This window comes from Rutilus rutilus (genome assembly GCF_951802725.1).
Source record: "Rutilus rutilus genome assembly, chromosome: 6".
In the NCBI taxonomy this organism is placed as follows: Eukaryota; Metazoa; Chordata; class Actinopteri; order Cypriniformes; family Leuciscidae; genus Rutilus; species Rutilus rutilus.
In genome coordinates, this window is record NC_140214.1 from 18,850,344 (window position 1) to 18,869,834 (window position 19,491).

At 38.2% G+C, this 19,491-nt stretch overlaps 1 protein-coding gene across 2 annotated transcripts; it reads right to left on the reverse strand.

Annotated features, from left to right (window-relative positions):
• Nucleotides 1-352: 352 nt before the first annotated feature.
• Nucleotides 353-19,479, reverse strand: lpin2 (lipin 2). 2 transcript variants are annotated; one of them, XM_084411497.1, is made up of 20 exons: nt 19,108-19,479; nt 13,216-13,416; nt 11,028-11,123; nt 10,562-10,869; nt 10,380-10,487; nt 10,081-10,207; nt 9,372-9,720; nt 8,956-9,055; nt 8,642-8,829; nt 8,362-8,455; nt 8,189-8,258; nt 7,988-8,080; nt 7,335-7,420; nt 5,769-5,919; nt 4,918-5,066; nt 3,860-3,946; nt 3,585-3,737; nt 3,144-3,258; nt 2,705-2,808; nt 353-2,515 (listed from the first exon to the last, which is right to left on the reverse strand). In XM_084411497.1, exons 2-20 carry the CDS (start codon nt 13,405-13,407, stop codon nt 2,368-2,370), a joined length of 2,718 nt encoding a protein of 905 aa, XP_084267623.1. In that variant the 5' UTR covers nt 13,408-13,416; nt 19,108-19,479; the 3' UTR covers nt 353-2,367. The 2 variants fall into 2 exon arrangements, with proteins under 2 accessions (XP_084267623.1, XP_084267622.1); XM_084411496.1 differs by lacking the exon at nt 19,108-19,479 and adding an exon at nt 16,030-16,311.
• Nucleotides 19,480-19,491: the final 12 nt, after the last annotated feature.

Below are 19,491 nucleotides of genomic sequence, written 5' to 3' on the forward strand. Positions count from 1 at the left end.
ATTTCATCTAAATAATCTGTAAAATGAGTAAAAATAATCAAATTAATTTCCTCCACAAACTGGGCTATTGAGCCAAGTATAAAATGTACACTAAAAACACCTAGAAGACATCAACTCAGCCTTGCAGGCAACGCTCTGATGTATGGCACAGCTGTGCTTCAGGCGACCCGAGCTCGAGTCTCAGTTTGAGGTCCTTTGCCTGTTCCCCTCTCTCTCCTCTCCATTACTTCATATCTCATCTACACTATTCCACTAATTAAAGGTTAACAAAAAAAAAAATTCTTAAGCAGAGCAAATTACCAATTCATTCATTGTGACAAATTATATTAGCACTATAGAGAGTCAACACAGCTGTATTAAATACATCTTTAATAGATTCATAAACATTGTCCAAACCATAGTTTTTGTAAATGTATAGTTCAATTATCCATTTAAAGGTATTTATGCTGGTCAAATGCAATGTGAACCTGTGGAGTTAAACCATGAAACACACCATCCCATTCGAGTACACAGCAAGAAATAAAAGCAAGTAAAACAAAAGGCATCAAAGATCAAGAGGAATGACAAAACACATTCAGCACTTATAACAGCATTTTCATCAATGAATAGAGGCTTTTTTTGTTAACATTTTTTTTTCTCTTTTTACCATCAATTTTAGTTTCATACAAGATGAGTGTGTTCATCTCACACAAGAGGTATTACTTTCATAGAAAGAATGGGATTCCTTTGTTAACAATAAACATATTTCACTTCCAAACATAACTGCAGACAAGAAGCGCAACACACACATATATTAAATCACAAGTCAACTGAACCATGAAATGCCCCGATTTTTCCCTAAACAATGATTTGACTTAAATAAACACATAAAGAACTTATTTTACTGTGCTCTAATTCTGTACATCTATTTTAACATCCAGCACACAGTGCTCTAAAACTTACCCTTATGAGATTCTAAAGCAACTTGACCAAACCCCATCTGTAGCCAAGAGCTTAGAGACCAGCTAGTGGAAAAAAGGGAACATTAGTCAATGGTGATCAAGTAGAAAGATCTGATCACTTTTTTTTTCCTTCACTTGCACATCAGCTTCAATATTTTCCAATAATAAACCCTCAGTTTCTGCAGCTCAAGATCGTCTAATAGCGAAAACGTGACAACCCTTCAGACTGTCTACCCCAACAGAAAGCATCAAAGCATTTTTAAAACATAAACTGTCCTATTTATATTCCAAATGAAGCATGCAAAGGCTTGGTTAGTGGAAAATAAAAACAAAATGTTAAAGACCATTTGATACCACTACTCTCTCACGGGCTGCAGCCTATTTCAAGGTAGAACATACCTTCATTTTGAAAGCAAATATATACTACACTCTTCATAACTTAATACAGATCTCTTGCTGAGGTTTACATAAAATCCTCGCATTGTGCACAAAAGGCTGCTAAAAAGCTTTGAACGTTATTGCAATTCCGTCGTGAGTTAAGTGCAAGACGATCTGATGTTTTTCCTCTCTTGGTTGCAGCTGAAAAAGTGCGATCGGTAAGGCGTTCTGCAGCAACCAGACGATGAAAATGTCAACAGTTGGCAAATAACAAGAAAGCCCAATTACAATGAACTCCTCTGTGTACTTTTCATACAAATCCAGTCGACTATACGAGGCTGAACGCGCTAAATCTGCTGAACTGTAAATGATGAGCTGTGTCCTCACGTGGCACAGCTCATTCTGTATTCCAGTATCTACGAGATTCAGAGCTCATTTCACACCATCTGGCAATGCATATTCAAACTGTCATACCGTCACCACATCTTAGAGGCAGTGCATGTTAATTAGTTAGTTCTAACTAAAGCCTTTGTATATAAATAATCTATGCTCTATAAATGCAAATTAGTGGTTGTAAAGAATATCTTTGTTCATTACTTTCAATTGTAAGCATATTTTTATGCCACCTTTAACCTTACACATACCCAAACAAACAGCTGTGCAGTGCACATTCATTCCACTGGCCAATAGGCCACTGATCGTCTTTCTAATACTGTAAACATTAGCCCATTTGCAATAAATTCCTTCAGATCTGAAGCAGCCTAACTTATAGCAGCTAATCAAAATGATACAGATTAGAAATATTGTTATGGAGCAGCACCAGGTGTTTTAGTTTGTGGAAGTTCTGCCTACATCTCATTAATGTGACTCTGGGTGTGTGTTTTGATGTTTTCTCTCTTTTTTTGTGGAGTTCATGTTTCCCAGGTGGAATACGGTGGCCACTTTATTTGTCTTTAACTAGAGATGTGAGATGTTGCAGGGTACCATTTAATGGTTCCAATGGCAGGGATGACCGTGACCATGTAATAGATGGGCCTTCAGGCATGGTCTATAAATTCAGGTCCTCCGGACGGATCTCAGGAATAGGCTGACGCCAGAAACAGAAGGTACTGAATTCTGGGAAACTGAAAGCTGAACTTTGTTCTTTACTCAGCAAGGGAAAGACGTGATCCACCAGCTCGCTCAATCTACTGTACCTACACACAAACAGAAAGAGAAAGAGTGTAAGACAGCTAAACAAACAAAAGCACCCTTCGACTCTCAAGAAGACCTTGAACAAAGTTCAAGAATCAGCTCTCCACCTTCGCATCAGCATAATCTTTGACAGCTGAGGTTGACTTCAGAGTTACTTTTATGTAACTCTGCAGATCAATGTGCGCACTTACGAGGACTTGTTGCCCTTGGTTTGCTCTTGTATGAGCTCTCCTTTGGGGTTAACCGTAAAGATTCTGCAGAGTGGCACTCCAACCTCCTTGTAGGCAAAGACGTCCTGAAATAGACAGTCAGAAGATCAGACTCCAATCTGTGCTGTTCTTTCCACAAAGTCCGCAAACAAAAATATCCTTCTATGCTAGTTGCTAGTTTCTGACATTTTATGATGAAACCTATGCATTCGTGCCTGAATAAACATCCAATGTCTTCCTCCACCCAAACATTAGAATTTATTCAGCTGACCGGTCTGTAGCAGCTGGTCATGAGCGTGTAGCCTGAGGGGACAGCGCTTCTAAGTTCTAAACCTCACACATAAATCTTTATGCGGACCTTTGACTGCTGCTGCTGAGGTCAGCAAGCATTGAAAAGAAAGTTAACTGCAGTCCAACTTACATTCGTTCGGTTTCCAAATGCAGCATAAAAGGGGTGTTTGTTGAGCAGGAAAAGGTTCTTGATGTCAGTAAGGCATTCGATTTTGAAGATTTCTGGCTTCTTCTCAATCACCTCCCTTTGAGACAAAGAAAACATTTGGAATAAATTAAATCAACTACTTGGAACTTGTATATGAATTCTGCTTCATTGTTTTTTTTATTATTATAATAAATTTTGCTTATTAAAGGAATAGTTCACCCAAAAAGGAAAATTCTGTCATTTACTCATTGACAATTAAAAGATATTTTAAGGAATGTTTTGGTTACCACTGACTTCCACTGTATGGACAAAAAACACTGAGGCATTTCTCAAAATATCTTCTTTTCTGTTCCACAGAAGAAAGTCATACCTGTTTGGAACGAAATGTGGTTGACCTATCAAACTATGAAGTTTGTATAATACCTGTGAAATGCAGAGAAGAGGCTACTAGGAGAGAGCATGAGGGGTCCACGGGGCAGGATAATGCCTCCGTCGTTTACCCACTGCAGATAACCTCGCGTCATGTCTGCCATGCCAATTGCCCTTGCTGAGCAGTACAGGAATTTATATCCATTCCTGGAAAACACAAGCACCCTTTTATCAAAACTAGTGTTTCAAGACTCTTAGTCGAGCCCTTTTAAAACATGTCTTCGAGGAATGCATTTTCATGGGGTTGAGGATTAAGAATGCAAACTCACTCAGCCACGGAGTGGTACAGTTTAGCAATGCCCTGGTGCGTCCAGTCCTTCCCAAACTGAGGCAAAATCTGTCCGAACACATCTGATCTGAAAGCACATAAACATACGGGTGAACATGGCATGTACGAGCAAACAAAAGGAGCAAAATCCTCTGGCGCATATTTGTTCTACTTAGAAGGAAGTCCAAGTCTCATTCATCTGGGTTCCTAAATATAGCTTCTGACATTCTTTTTATTCTTAGAACTAATAGACTTGCGAAGAAGAGAGATTTTTTTCTCAGCTTGGGCAAAACTCTGTGTCATCTACTAATGAGGATCCTCTCCCCACTTTAGTGTTTTATCTCAGACTCTTTCTGAGTGGCATTAAGAGAGAGCAAGATTTAAATTGGCTCATTACGGTGACATCCTCCTCCTAGTCCAACCCTGGTCTGGGCGCACCCCACAGTCAGCCGCCCTGCTTCACAGACTCACAGAGATGTGTCAGGCAAGCAGGTCAGAGAAATAATAAGCGGCAGTCAATCTGCCCGTTTGATGTTTGCCACCCACCAGCCACTGAGGGCACGAGTCTGGAGGCGGAGAGCATTCGTTTGCATAGATGCGTTTATATTACAGCCGGCTTTGCAGTAATTAAAAACCAAAAATGGCGGACCGGTATCACACTAATACTGGAGCTGTGAACTCCATCAAACAGCCAGAAAAACTCAGGGAGACATTGTCCGTTAAATGGCACATTGTCTTCGTCATTGTAAGCATTAGTGGAGTGGGTTGCGATGCAAGATCATTATTAGCGGTTCATTATTTGCCACATACCCTGAGTACTTGTTTTTGATGAAACAAGCTCGGTCTTGATCTATAAACCTCTTTTGGTTCTGGCAGTAAAAAACCTGGCAGTGAATGAGTCCTTCTGCAGTAACTAGTGGAAATGTTTATGCACACCTCAGCCTTTCCCCTCATTCATGACTACAGTAAACTATAAAAATGAAGAACAAAGGTGGATTTTCAACAAACAACCCAGTAAATGTTTTTCATTAATGTGATGCATGTCTGTGGAATACATACTTGGTGATGGTTCCATCAATATCTGAGATGATAACTTTGTCATCCCAGTTCCAAAGGTAGATGGTGCCTTCACAGCGGCACGTGCCCTGGTACTGTGTTGTAATGCTGAATGTCACATCGTTGGGTCCTTCTTTGAGTTTCAAACTAGCCTGTAAGTCAATATCACCTGATCAGTGCATCTCTTTAACACCACATAGCATCTTTTCTATCTGTATTACCACAATTGCAACAAATTATGGGTTTAGAATTGTGACATTATCTGTATAGTTAACTAATATTAATTAACTAATTGATACATAATCCTCTGCACCACACACTTGACGGCTGAATCCTGCGAAATATATAAATAAACATGTGCTTTAATAATTGAATAATAGAAACAAGATTAAAGATTAAAATTTATTTGACCCGAGTCCTGAGACTTAGTTTTACAATGCAATCAGTTCATCTACACTACAAAGTCTTCATAAATGCATAAACTCATAAATGTATGAAAAGACATAAGCTTTATTTAATGAAGTAGATTTTCTATTGCATAACTGCTTCTCAAGCTGCCAACAGGGGGCGGTCTAGTGCAAATCCACGTCATGACACTACCCTTTCAGAATGAGTCACAGAGCTTTTACATAAATTCCTGAAGGAAGCTTAAGAGGCAGCTTTAATCAACTGACTCACAGAGAGCAGTTGCACTACAGGCAACAGAACTCTGGATATTTCAGTCAAAACCACTTGAGCAAGTGTTGAAGATGCTTATGTAAATAATAGTCAATGTGTAAAGTGACTGTTTTAGCATAGAGTATGTCTACAGAACTAAATATTTCCGTCTCCTTCTAACAAAAATGTAGACTCACAATCTGGTTGGAGGAGAGGCGCAGGGACTTGCGGTAGGAGTGAGTGGATGTGTGGACGTGTGGTTCAGAATGGACCTTGCGCTCCATTGATGATGCGGCAGCGCTCACCTCCTTCCCCTCCTCATCGCTGGATGAGTCCCTGGTGTCCACTCTGTATCCAGAGCAAACAGGGAATCAGTGAACTAAATTTGCAACTACATCCATTCCTAATTTAGATTAAAAGGGCACCACAGAGAATGAGACAAAACAGAAAGTAGGCTGGATCGTCCTGATTCACTTCTTGTGTATTAAAGGGTTAGTTCACCCAAAAATGAAAATTCTGTCAATAATTACTCATCCTCATGTTGTTCCAACCTCGTAAGACTTTCGTTCATCTTCGGAACACAAATCAAGATATTTTTGATGAAATCTGAGAGGAAATTTGATGAAATCCTTCATAGGCTGCTAGGTAATTTCATCTGCCAGCCCAGAAAAGTTAGTAAAGACATTGGTAAAATAGTCAAAGTGACTACAGTGGTTCAACCTTAAGTTTATCAAACGACGAGAATACTTTTTGTGTGCAAAAACAAAAATAACGACTTTAATCAACTATTCATTTTCTTCTGTGTGGGCCTCTGGGTGATTTCATGTAGTGTAACAGCACAGCGCTTCTGGGTTGTACGTCAGAACGTAGGCTATTAAAACGTTATTTTTGTTTGTTTTTTTGCGCACAAAAAGTGTTCTCGTCGCTTGATAAACTTGGTCACTTGGACTATTTTAACGATGTCTTTACTAACTTTTCTGGGCTGGCAGATATCAATTATCTTGCAGCACTGCAAAAAATGCTTTTCTTACTTAGTATTTTTGTCTGGTTTCCAGTCCAAATATCTAAAAATTCTTAAATCAAGATGCATTTACTAGATAAGTAAAATTAGATAAGATATTATGTCTTGTTTTCCGGGGGAATTAATCAAAATTAAGTGTGTTTTTGCTTAAAACAAGCAAAATTATCTGTCCATGGGGTAAGACAAATAATCTTAATTCAAACAGAAAACAAGATTATTTTTCTTAGCCCATGGACAGATAATTTTGCTTGTTTTAAGCAAAAACACACTTAATTTTGATTTATTTCCCCAGAAAACAAGACATAATAGCTTATGGAATTTTACTACTTTAGTAAATGCATCTTGATTTAAGATTTTTTTTTATATTTGGACTGAAAACAAGACAAAAATACTAAGTAAGAAAAGCATTTTTTGCAGTGAGCTTATGAAGGAGTGAGCCAGCTCTCAGATTTCGTCAAAAATATCTTAATTTGTCCTCCGAAGACGAGCGAAAATCTTACGGGGTTGGAACAACATGAGGGTGAGTAATTACTGATAGAATTTTCATTTTTGGGTGAACTAACCCTTTAAGGGGGGAAAAACTAGTCAACAATCAATCAGAGGAAGGGTCAAGGATAAAACTGATACGTTTATCTTTTACTTGTTTCTGTACAACTAAGCTAGTTAACATAGCTAGTCTATAACCTTCGGCTATATTCAGGGACAACAACCAGTTTCATTAATATTCCATATTCTGACTCACTTGCGGGCATGACTTTCCATTGACAAAGAGGAGCTGCCATCCTCCATTTGGGACTGCTTCATTTCCAGCTTTCCAGTGCTTTCTGACTGTATAACAAGACAAAAAAAACAAAAACATTAGTACATCAAATCATACTGCCACACATTTAAAAACTGCAATAACAAATCTGTGTAAACATGTCACCATTTGCTTTTGTTGTGACATGTTGTTACTGACTACATGACCATATGACCATTTCATCCTCATGCCTCCAGGTTATTACTAATAGTCTGATGAGCTGCCTGGCCTAATTCTAGGCTGTAAAATTCCACACCGCAAACTGGTGCTAATTACAGAAGTGCCAGATGAGGGCAGCGAAGGAGCTTGATGTATGAGGCCTGAATGACAGCAGAAGCTCTAGAGAGAAGATCTCAGAGGCAGCACAATTCATCTTCTTTACAACAAAGACGTGCGCTTGTCCTTTTGTTAAGGCAATTAGGTGAATGTTGATGCTTGTGTAATCAGATCTGCTGACAGAAGTCTAAAGACTAGTGCTGGAATGCAGTGGGATTAAAATAACAATAACTGCTTAAAGGTTTTGTTCCTACTCCCTGATTATAACTGTTTAAATGGTATACATATCTAAAGGTCACAACGCTCTGGTCTTAGCCTACCTGTTTAATAGTGCTGTCTGCTCTCTTTCTCCAGAACCACCAACGGCCCGATTTCTTTGGCATCCTCTCTTTCACCCAAGCTTCCTCTGTAGCCTGAACATATAATTGACAACAGTTATTTGACCTACTATTTGAGAGTACGTCACAGCACTTTTGAAGGGTTTCTGAAGTAAAAATATACTATTAGGGAGAACAAAATACCTTAGGTAAATTCTTCTGAAATGCTTGCAAACTTAAGATCAAAGGGGCAGCCAATGTCCAATTGTAATACCTAAAAAAAAAAAAAAGAACAAAAAAGGCAATTTACTTACTAATGTGAGCATTATACAAATATATTTATAATATATTTTTCTTTTATTTAAATCCAAACCAACCTGTTTCCCATTTTAACAACTAAATTTGGATTGTCTATGATAGCTGGATTCTCTGCAAATTCATGGTATGTGATGATATGCTCCATGAATTTTTCTAGAAACAAGCAAAAAGAGACATTTAAATCACATGAATTATTTTCATTAGCAAATCTCTTTGAATAAAAGCACGTGCTAAATCCATTAATTATTATAATGAACAGAATTAACCACATCCACTGTTTCCACAGCTATAGCTGTGATTTCCGCACCATGAATGAACACACCAGAAAGATTCAGATACCTTTCGAAATCTCTCCGTTCTCACTGAGTCCTCCACACAGAGACAGAGTGACATCAGGCAGGTCACTGGCAGAGTCAGACAGACACTCAGTGCCACTGTCGGCCGCAGCACTGCCCACAGACTGTGGGGACTGAGAGCCTGAGTGCATCCCAGAATCCATCCAGTGCTTGGAGCCAGAGTCTGAATCACTGTGAATACACATAACACATCAAGGTCACCTGACACCTGATAAACTTGTTATGAACTGCTCCAAGTACCGTAATCTAATCTTAAAAGCAATATACTGTAGGTCAGATGTGTGATTCGCTTTCTACCTCTTAGGAAAGTAACGAGCAGCAACATCAGGCTCCAGAACATTAAGGTCATCCAGGTAGATGTCCTCTGGGCCCTGGTGCTGGCTTCTTTTTGGGACGCCTGAACAAATTTGCAGTCAGCATTTTAGGTTTAAATCAGTAATCAGAACAGCAAGCTCTAAAGTGCTAAAACAAGCCCTCTGAACTGAGGAGGCATTATCTTGATAGAACTACATTAGATTGATTTAGGTACACAATTTTTATTTCAAGAACACATTGAATTAGGCTTGTTAAACATGAATCAGCCACAACTTTATTTAAACTTTATCTATTCCCACACTTTCACTATCAAATAAAGACAACAGTCACTGGCAAAATCAGTTTATGGGCAGAATTTCCTTGAAAGTATGAAAGGGAGTGGTGCTTAATAGGCCGACCTTTCTTCTTGGAGGGTGAGTCAGTCTTGGGGCCAACATCTCCCATGTCTGCACCTACATGAGCAGCAGATGCAGCAATGGGAGCAGTGGGAGCAGCAGGGAGGATGGATGAAGGAGTGGAGGTCAACATTCCACTAGGTACCGTCTCCAATTCCAACTCCGTGGGAGTTTTGGGGGTCACAGGGGTGCGGGGTTCAGGCTTGACTATGGTACAGCCAGGAGCCCCTAAGGCCCGTTCTCTTTCATCCGTCTCCATGGCCTCTGAGCTGAGGATGACTCTGAAGTGAGTGTTTTCTGAAGGCGTTATGGTCACAGTCTTCGGAAGCTCCATCTTCTCTTTCTTAGAAACCTGGGAATCACATTTTTGAGAGTGGCGATGAGCAGAGATTTATTCATGACCTGTTAACTCAAAATCATAGCACAAAAAAGTATGATTTTTTTAATTCTATATTCACTTATTAACTTTGCCTAGGCAGAATTTGCAGATTTTTTAAAAATGATTTTCTTTAAAAATTGGGGGATGGATTTTCCAGCAGAATGGATTTAAATATGATCAAATTTGTTATTTATTAAACAAACAAACACATCTAGAACATTATGAAGAATAGCCATTCAGATTCTATGGAAATCTGGAGTACTTTTCATGTGAATGATATAATTTTAAACAACATGAATTTCAAAGAAAAGAAGTTTGAGACATTTAATTTACCCTGGTAGATTCTGGAAACTCTCCCCATGTCCACTGCATGTGCGACTCCATTTTGAGCAGGCTCTCTGAGGGCCGAACGACCAGTTCAGAGTCACTCTTGGGAGAAAAGGCCTCTGACATGGCATGACTGCTCAAAATATAATAACAAACAGCAACTCACATAAACTGGTTAAAGCAAAAGGGAAAGTGAAAGTAAAAAAAAAAAAAAAAAAAAGAGACCGAAGTCTAAAACCATATTTTGGCCAGTCCTCCAATGTTATAAGGATCAACATATTTTGAGGTGTGGCAATATAACAAACCTGTTTGATGGAGACCAGTCTCCGTCAGAGTAAGGGTAGTTGTCTAAAGAATGACGGACTGTTGGTATCCTGGGTTCAACTTCTCGAACTGTATTGATTGAAGATGATCTGAAAGAAAGATTTCCTTTAAATCACAGATGTCCACAACATCAGTAGGTCTGGTGCATCTGTGATTTGGTTACCTGGTGTTGGAAGCAGCATCCTCATCAGAACTCAGTTCCATCTCAAATATTTCTTCTGTTGAAGGGGTAGTAGAGCTGATGACGGCAGGTGGGGTCAGCTCCTCTCGCCGTGGGTCGCCTTTATGTTTCTTCCTCCGTTTCTTCTTCTTCTTGGCTCCCCCTGTGCTGGCAACAGGGGGATCAGGAGGGTCCTCGGGGTCCAGTGGATCGTCATCCAGGTTCTGACTTGGCCTGTGATCGCTTCCAATCCAAAACAGGTGACTCTCAGTGGGGATGGGGGAAGTGGCCAGGTGAGCTGGTACAATCTCCTAGAAAAAAAATAAAGACACTATTAAAGAATGGCAGATAAGCAGTCTTTGCAATGCAAATGTTTTTCAAAACAAAATGCCATTTTCATATTAACATATGAAGATGTTTGGTGCAGTGATTAGTATGAGAGACAGCACCTGTGAACTAGGGGACTTACATTCTGCTCCTCAGTTTCCTGCACAAAGAAGGCTTCTCCATTATCTCCCAGCTTCATGTGAAGATCCACCGGCTCCCCGTTGATCTCTATGTCAATCTGAAGGAAGTGCAGAGGATTCTTTTAAAACAGCCTTAATATGGAAGCCATCAAAAGATGTAGCCTCAAACTTTCAATAAGTTACAACTTATAACTTAAGACCTGTGCTTTTCTAATTGTCTGACACTTTGATTCTAAATCAGATGTCTGACCTTTGAAATGTTCATTTATATTTTCATTAAAAATATATATTTATGTACGGCATGTGTTTTAGATGACCTTAAAAAGCCAATATCCGTTGACATTTACACTGTGATTCCATTCTCAACTCATGACTTTTCACTCTCCCACAAGTGCACATCCAAACTTGGACAAACAGAAGGTTTCCTCTCTTGTCCACCCATGCAGTTTTAATTGTTTGCTCACAGGAGACACACTACCCATGGAGGAGGATCTTGCCAGTAGCCACCAAACACAATTAGTGAATATGTGCTGCTCTGAGCCAGATGACCTGCAAAGATGATCACATCACACACCTGATACTGCGACCCAGCACAACGGCAGCCTGACATCGAGCTGTTTGAGTCTCAGATGACATCCAGAGAAACATTATCCTTCAGACAGACCTCCAAGGAAATACAATTTATTCCCCTGTGTCCTGTTTTTTTCTGTTTTCTCAAAATTGTTTCTTCGGGCTCCTCTCATACCAACTTGTTTTGTCTATTTTTAGGCATCTGAGCCTCAGTATCACAGTTGCTGGGTGATTTATGTACCCAGCAACCCTGTTGGGTGCAGAGTAATGGGGCAAAATATTAATGTCAGTGTAAATTATGACCCTGAGTAAATCTCGAACAGAGAGCTCTCTTACTTGTGTGCTTATGGACAACAAAATCTGGATTTACTTTCACAGCATAGTGAGAAGAGAGGGACGGATGTTGCTGTGACTCTTAAGTTACTGTTTTGTATCAGCAATATCATTTATTTAGTTAAACAACACAAATCTATTTCATAATGGTGGTAAGAGAGCGAGGTCAGCTGTCTTTTATCTGCACTGTGGGCGAATGCGTTACACCACAGTCTCTGACAGAAACTCTAGTGAGAAACTGGGATTAAAAATGGCAAAACTGAGCTTGAAATACCTTTCAAAGAAAGTGAATCTCTCCAATCACAGAGGCAACCTTGACAAAACTCTTACTCCTCTGCTTCCATTTCCTATCTCTTTTTAGTCATAGAAACCTGTTGCCATAGCGACCACTTCTTTCTAAACCTCTTCACACATCCTGTAGATAGTGAGAAATGTTCCATCCCCCATCTACTGCTGTTGCTCATGCACACTGTTAAATGTTTTATGCTAAACACTAACACATTCTGCCTGTGTACTATAGATTATTGAAACATCAGAATGGCTTCAATATGACCAGAATGCTTTCAAATGTCTACAATCTTGTTATTTACTGCTGGAGATAAACACTTAGAATAGAATGCACAGACTGATTAAGTCTACAGCCCATTTCCTCAACAACTACAACATTTCACTGTGTTTAAATGAGAACAATTGTACACACTGCTTCCGCTCTCACAAGACAATAAATAAATCATGATTTTCCTGTCGTTTCATTCAAGCATTGATTTAGCCTGTTCTGTTAACGCTCACAGAGCCTGAAACACATGGAAAACTGTCTGTTAATATGCAGTACCCTCTGCAGGAATCTTCTCATGAACATGCCAGCACAGCAACATGTTTATAGAGCTGGTACAAAGACAGTATTTTCAAATGAGCCATCACAGACAGGCACAGATGAAGGCATATCTGAAGATATCAGAATCATGTAGACTTCTAGCAGATTAAAACTGAACGTCCTTGATTGTACGTGTGTTTGCTCTAAAATCCAGCCATTTTAGTGCAAGACAATAGTGAGTAATACTATCATAATAGATTCCAGGCTGGAAAACAGAAAAGCTAATATTGTCCAAAGCTCAGATCAATTATATTGACAGCGACTTGTCTGTGGATTTTTCTTTTTTCTTTGTTATGTAAAGTTTCCAGAAACTCAGTTGCTTGAGAAAAAACGATATGCTTTGGACTTGTTTGATGAGCCCACAATTATTTTATTTATTTTTTAGAACATCCTACTTGCACTGCAGTACTCACCACTTTCTCTTTGGAGCGCAGCACACCCAGTTTGCCGAAGCGCACATGAAAAGGGGAGCACTGGTAGGTGCCATCCTTCTGGCGGACCACCACTACATCGATGCAGCCTGAGAGCGTGGCCTGGTTAATGCCCTTATACAGCTCCTTCATGGTCACCAGCACCTGACCTGCCAACTGCCCCACATAATTCATGGTGCCCGCCTAAAAAAGAGGAACAGAAAGCAAAACACATTTAACCATAAAACAACAAACGCTGCAAAATAAGAACTACTCTTCCTTTTTGTAAATCTTTTCCAATAGTGTATTTGTACATGGCAAATGTGACAAAATCACCCCTTTACTCATGTTGAAAGTGAAAGTCTCATTTCTCTTTGGCTGTCTGCCTTTTTAAAACTCTTATCAGCAGACCTGCAGACGGCTTAATGCTGTTTCATGAGTGGTTGTCTGAATGTATTTCAACACCACGGTCAAAAAGGTGAACATAGAGAACAAACTTATCACAAACAACTGTGTCATAAGGACACAGGATGAGCAAAGAAAATTTTGTTTTTCTGACATACTTTGAATGTAAATATCAATGTACATTTCCGTTGAATTGCTGCTGGCATTCTTCCAGTACCTGTTTAACGAGTATAAAAGAACTGGTCTGGATCTGGAACTGACTAGCATGTTTATCTATGACAATGATTTAATTGTAAATAAAACTATAAAAAAAATAAATCATGTCTAAATTTAAGGTTAATGCCTAGGGTACGAGGCGACACGCTAAATTAATTCCCAGTAGATTGTGTTAGTGAAGTTCACAGAAACACTATTTCTGGAATGTATTATTATTATGATAATGACGATGAGTAATTCTGATTTAACAACATGGCTAATTTTAGTTGTTATGAGGTCTAATGATGTGGAAATAGGCTTCTTCTTTTTTTTTCTACATCAGATCAAGAAAATCACAAGACACTATCACAGCTTGTATAAATGCCTGGGGGTTTGGTGAAAGGCAAATAACAAAAGTAGAGCATTCTCTCTAACCATAGGGGCAGCCAGAAAGGTCTTAACAGACTTTGCACCCATGGCTAACCTACTTTCTCTTTGGCACAACAGTCACTATTAACATAAACCATATAAAGCAGGTTTCTGCACACATGCAGTTGCCTTTATTGAGAGAAAGAAAAGGGATGTGCAAAAAGCTGTGCACAGCATAAGAGTAAATAACACTTGGCCTAATAGGAAGTGCACTTAAAGTAAAATGTATAACATGCTGTACATTGCTGTTAAAAAATGTCAGTACATCGAGTATGCTTTCAAATGGCAGACTCTAATGTTTCAGAGTATGCTCAAAACAGTACCTTATGTGTTGTGTAGAGGTATAATTGGCCATACAGGGCAGAAAAAAAGTTGTACTAAATAGACATTTAATTAATTTAACCTTATGAAATACTGTTCAAACGTTTGGGGTTGGTAAGATGTTTTTATGTCTCTTATGCTCACCCTAATTTATACCAATAATAACAAGATTTGATCAAAAACACAATAAAAATGTTATTACAATTTAAAATAACTATTTTAATACATTTTTAATTTTAATTTACTCCTGTTATGGAAAAGCAGAATTTTAGCAGGCATTACTCCAGCCTTCAGTGTCACATAATCCTTGAAAAAACATAAAAAAAATGCTGATTTAGAATTTATTTAAAATATATTTATTTTGTAGTATTGTAAATGTATTTACTGTCACTTTAAATTAATATAATGCATCCTTGCTGAATAAAAGTATTAATATCTTTAAAAACAAAAATCTTATTGACGCCAAATATTTGAATGGTAGTGTATATGAAAACATTTGTTGAAAAGGGACACTGATTGACAAAAAAAGTTTGATTCTGCAAAACGGAACATTGACCCCAGTCTCACAATGTATTTGCAGGGTAATTTATATGACACTGTGAGCATGGATCTTAGCTGTGACACTCATATCAGCTATCTCCACTTATCTAAATATGTGATTCTCAGAAAACAGCCTTAAATCAACTGAACAGAACAGAACAACAAACATATGACACCCATGGTCAAGTTGAGTCTTTAAGACTTACTGTGAAAAGTTAAGTGCAAAACACTTAAAACTTTTAATTGCTCCAACACACCACATGAAACTGAACTGGACATAGTTCAAACAACTATATAGAAAAAAAAAGATCATTATGTAATACCAATCTCTTTTTATAACTATACTTTTTGAATAATTTCATATCCTAAACATAACAAGCTCCTAATGTAAGCCCAGAAGTTTTTGAAAGCTGTGAATGTTTTAGAATGTAAGCAAATAAAAGGCTGAAAGACTAACACAACACAATTCATTTTTCATTCAATCATTTTATTGTCAAAATCTGTAACTACTAAACTACCACGAAATCATTTGTAAAATCCATTCGGATGCAATCCCCAGTCACTCACTGACAAATAGCATTACGCTAAAAAACAAACATAAATCTTAGACTAACTAAAAATTAGCTGGAAAACAAAAACTCCACTTATTACAAAAGATTTGAAAATAGGTGTGTCAATCTGTTTTTGCATAACCTGTTTACTTCACCTGATAAAAAAAAAAAAAAAAGTTTTAGGACAATTACGTGACCAAAAACACTGTCATGTCATTAGGCATAATCAGTGCATGATAAATACGCACATAAATGCACTCAATGTGCAGTCATTTTTGGTGATAATTGCTGATCAGATAATTAAAGCTCAGCTGGAGTCTTTACTCCACACCCAGCAAGTTATCAATGATCTGTCTAATTTGCATTTCTCACTCACCCATGATGATGCCCTAAGGGATGAGGACTCATCTTGCTCACTGTTGTCCTCAGTGCAGCTGCCAGAGAGTTCTGGTTTTGCCCTAGGATGGATTCTTTTCATCACCGTTTACCTCAAGTGTTTCCTCCCTTACAAAGAATCCATTTACCTCTGTCACCCTAAACACTTTGTCCGGTGGCCCACCAACCTGGTTTGAATGACTGAACTTCTAGGATCTTCTCATAAACATAAACTACCGTAACCTTTCTGACAGTCCATACACTTGAATAACAGAAGCTGTATGTTAGTTTCGTCAAATCACGTCATATTAGAGAAGGCCTGAGAAATCAACCAATTAGGTACAAGAACCTACTCTCTCTAGCCAATGAGGTAAGAGTAAGGGGTCAGCAGTTCTGCAACAGATAAGACTTGTTTCCGGCGAGGGGGCCGGAGGGGCTGACCACTGATAAGGGCCTTGAAAAAGGGAGCTGGAGGAAAACAGTAGTTGTATTGCACCCGTCTGTGCAATCACATGAGGAAAACGTCCTCCATGCTGATTCTGATACTTTAGTTAATGATTCAACTCAGAATATCTTCTATAGCGGCATGGGAGCTCACAGAGACACAATAATGAAACTGATCTCATTCCAATTCTGAGTCTATACTAGGACTGCACTGATATTAAAATTCAGATCGATACTTTTCATGTTACGGCTAACAATTAATTAAATGAAAAATATTATAAATATATCAATTTTGTCAAAAGTAAATAAACAAACAAAATTACAATTAAATCCATAGTTTTATATGCTACGACCAAACTTATTCATCACAACATTAAAATGTACAGTATCAAGATAGATAACTTAATTTTGAGATCTAATTAAAATAAAGTCATTATTAATAGAAAAGAGACCTATGGGTGCTATTTAGTCTTTAAAAATCCCTGGTTAGAGAATAGTTATAGGTATAAAATAAAATAAACGGGTTTCTGCAAGTGTAGTCTGAAATTGAGTTGGGTAAACATACGATTTTAGGTATAAATGATTGTGTTGAAAATAATAATTATTTGTAGCCTTAAGATTAACACAGAATGTAATAAACAAGATTTACAATACTGCATCAAAACTAAAAGGCATGAAGAATAATTCATATTAAGAAAAATAAAGAATAATCTAGCTATATAGTCTTACACTACACATCCATGTGAAATGCAAAAACATGGATACATGAACAATTTCTTTAATAAAAAAAATTAAAAAGTTTATTACACATATTATAGTAAGATTTCAGCTGAGTAAACAAGTAATTAAAATCTAAAAACCAATAATCGACCAATAGCCACTGTGATGCAAACATATCTTACATCCTGAATAGTCTCTATTGATTTACAATATAGTCAAATAAAGCACTCTAACCTAAGATGTCCAAAGGTTTGTATGTTCACCTGCTCTGTTTAACTGACAAACAATACCTAGACTGGATGCAAATTGGTCTGTGTACCTGTGGTCTCCAGGAACGCCTCTAATTACAGAGGGCACGTGTATTTGTTAGGTACATGTTATCAGTCCTGCTGCTCATTAGAAAAATATCAGGTGTAGTACGAAAAGTCTGTTATTTGCAGTGACAGACCAAGTCAGCAAAGGCTGCTGACCTTTAATGATGCAGTGCTATTGCACAGTCATATCTGGCTGTACACAAAAACAGTTATTCTTTAGCTAGACTCTCTGTTATTATGAATCAAAGTGATCTCCATAATAAACAAGCAAACAAAAACTTGCAAGAACTTAAGGCTATTGGGTGGGGATATCAAAATTATTACTGTGCTGTGCTGCTGACACAAAGGTTGCAAGTTAAGACGTGACCAGGGAAAAACAGTTAAAAAAGTCATTTAACAAAATCACTTTTGCTCAATGACTTTAAGCAGGACACTTTAGCCCATTCTACTGGTTTTTAATGGTCAAATTATGTAGTAGGAGTCATTTTGGATGGAGCATTTACTGAATGGCACCTAACTTTTAAGTTCAACCACCTGCTTTGCTTCACATTTTTAGTGCTTTGCTGTGTCATGAGATGTGGGGCCCGGCATGAAGTCGTTCTTGCATAAAAAGGTTCACTTGCATAACATAAAAAAGGTTATCCGGTTCAAGTTCAGTTACAAAGGGCAATCAAGTCAGCTGAAATATACTGTCTTAGGTATTCTTTCTTGCTGTAAGAGAGTACACGAAATATACACTATTACACAATTCAGTTCCTCAGATGTTTCCACACCCTTGAGGTTTAAGGTTTCATTTTCAATTCTTTGACATTCAATAGTAAACAACATGACAAGCATATCAAGCATACAACATATCAAGCATACATGAGAACAGCAAAGTCATACTAAAATATTGTCGATGGTTATTATACTACATAACTCTCTACGCTATGAAGGGTAACCTAATATGGATGCAGAGAAAAGTGCATTTAAAGTCTCAATAATACTTAGCTGCTAGGCCTAGTTCAAATCAAAAGTGCTTTTGCTCGCAGTTGTAAACAAGTTCAGGCAAGTTTGCCTGTTCAGCTGTTTTATCAGCCCTAATGCTCACTAATACTAAAGTATGAGCCTGTCATTGCTTAACTCATTGTTTGTAGCAGTTATTACAGCAAAACAGTTTTGTAATCGTTCTTATTCAGAAGTCTAAAAATCACGTTAATGCTCAGTGTGCAAAATTCCAGTTGGCCAATGCAATGACATAATGCTGTTGTTCAGTGAAATTGTCGTATTTTGCATACAACTCAGCATATAAGTGACATTTTATCTCAAAATGTAGCCTTAACCAATTCTAAATAAATAATGAATAAATATATAACATAAATACAATAAAGACATGTCTTATTTGGTTTTAACGAGATATTCGTTTACAGAGAATGTTTCTGTCACAGGCTCACAGCATCAGCATTCTGGTTAGCTCGACTAGCCAACCAGCTAAACTGACATTTACATCTCTATACAGTCACATTACAACATGTTTATGTCATTAAAATACATGTTATATACGTTTATATGGTATATTTGACCAAAATGGTTAACTCAGAAATGTCTCGTGTAATGTTTACCTTTCAGTTGCTGTTGTTGTTTCGAAATTGGACGTTATGTCGCCGTCTGCTTGTCCGCTGTTCTCTCGCGCCGACGTTATTCATTCATTTCTGAACGAGCACGGCTGACGGCACCGAATATTTACACCTCTCAGCGCCGAACGGATCTCTCCTGTTTTCCTCGTGTATCATAACAGTGGGCAGTTTTTCAGAGGGTCACATCAATGGTACGACCACCGCGAACCGGTCATGCAGCGGCTCACACAGCGGCGGCGGGTGGCCGTGACGTGTGACGCGACGCAGCCACTTCAGAAACAGGCCCGTCACGTGACCCGCCAAAGCAGAATTCCCCCGTGAGCAGTCTAGAACTCACGAGATAACCATCACGTCCACAACCACTTCCTT

Bases quoted from the DNA above. Each gene is read 5' to 3' on its own strand.
- lpin2 (XM_084411496.1), bottom strand. From the start codon at position 16,131: ATGAAAAGAATCCATCCTAGGGCAAAACCAGAACTCTCTGGCAGCTGC. The intron at 10,870-11,027 runs GTAAGTCCCCTA...TTTTTTTTCTAG, and splicing joins AGGAAACTGAGGAGCAGAAT to GAGATTGTACCAGCTCACCT. The intron at 5,067-5,768 runs GTGAGTCTACAT...ATTGACTTACAG, and splicing joins GCCTCTCCTCCAACCAGATT to GCTAGTTTGAAACTCAAAGA.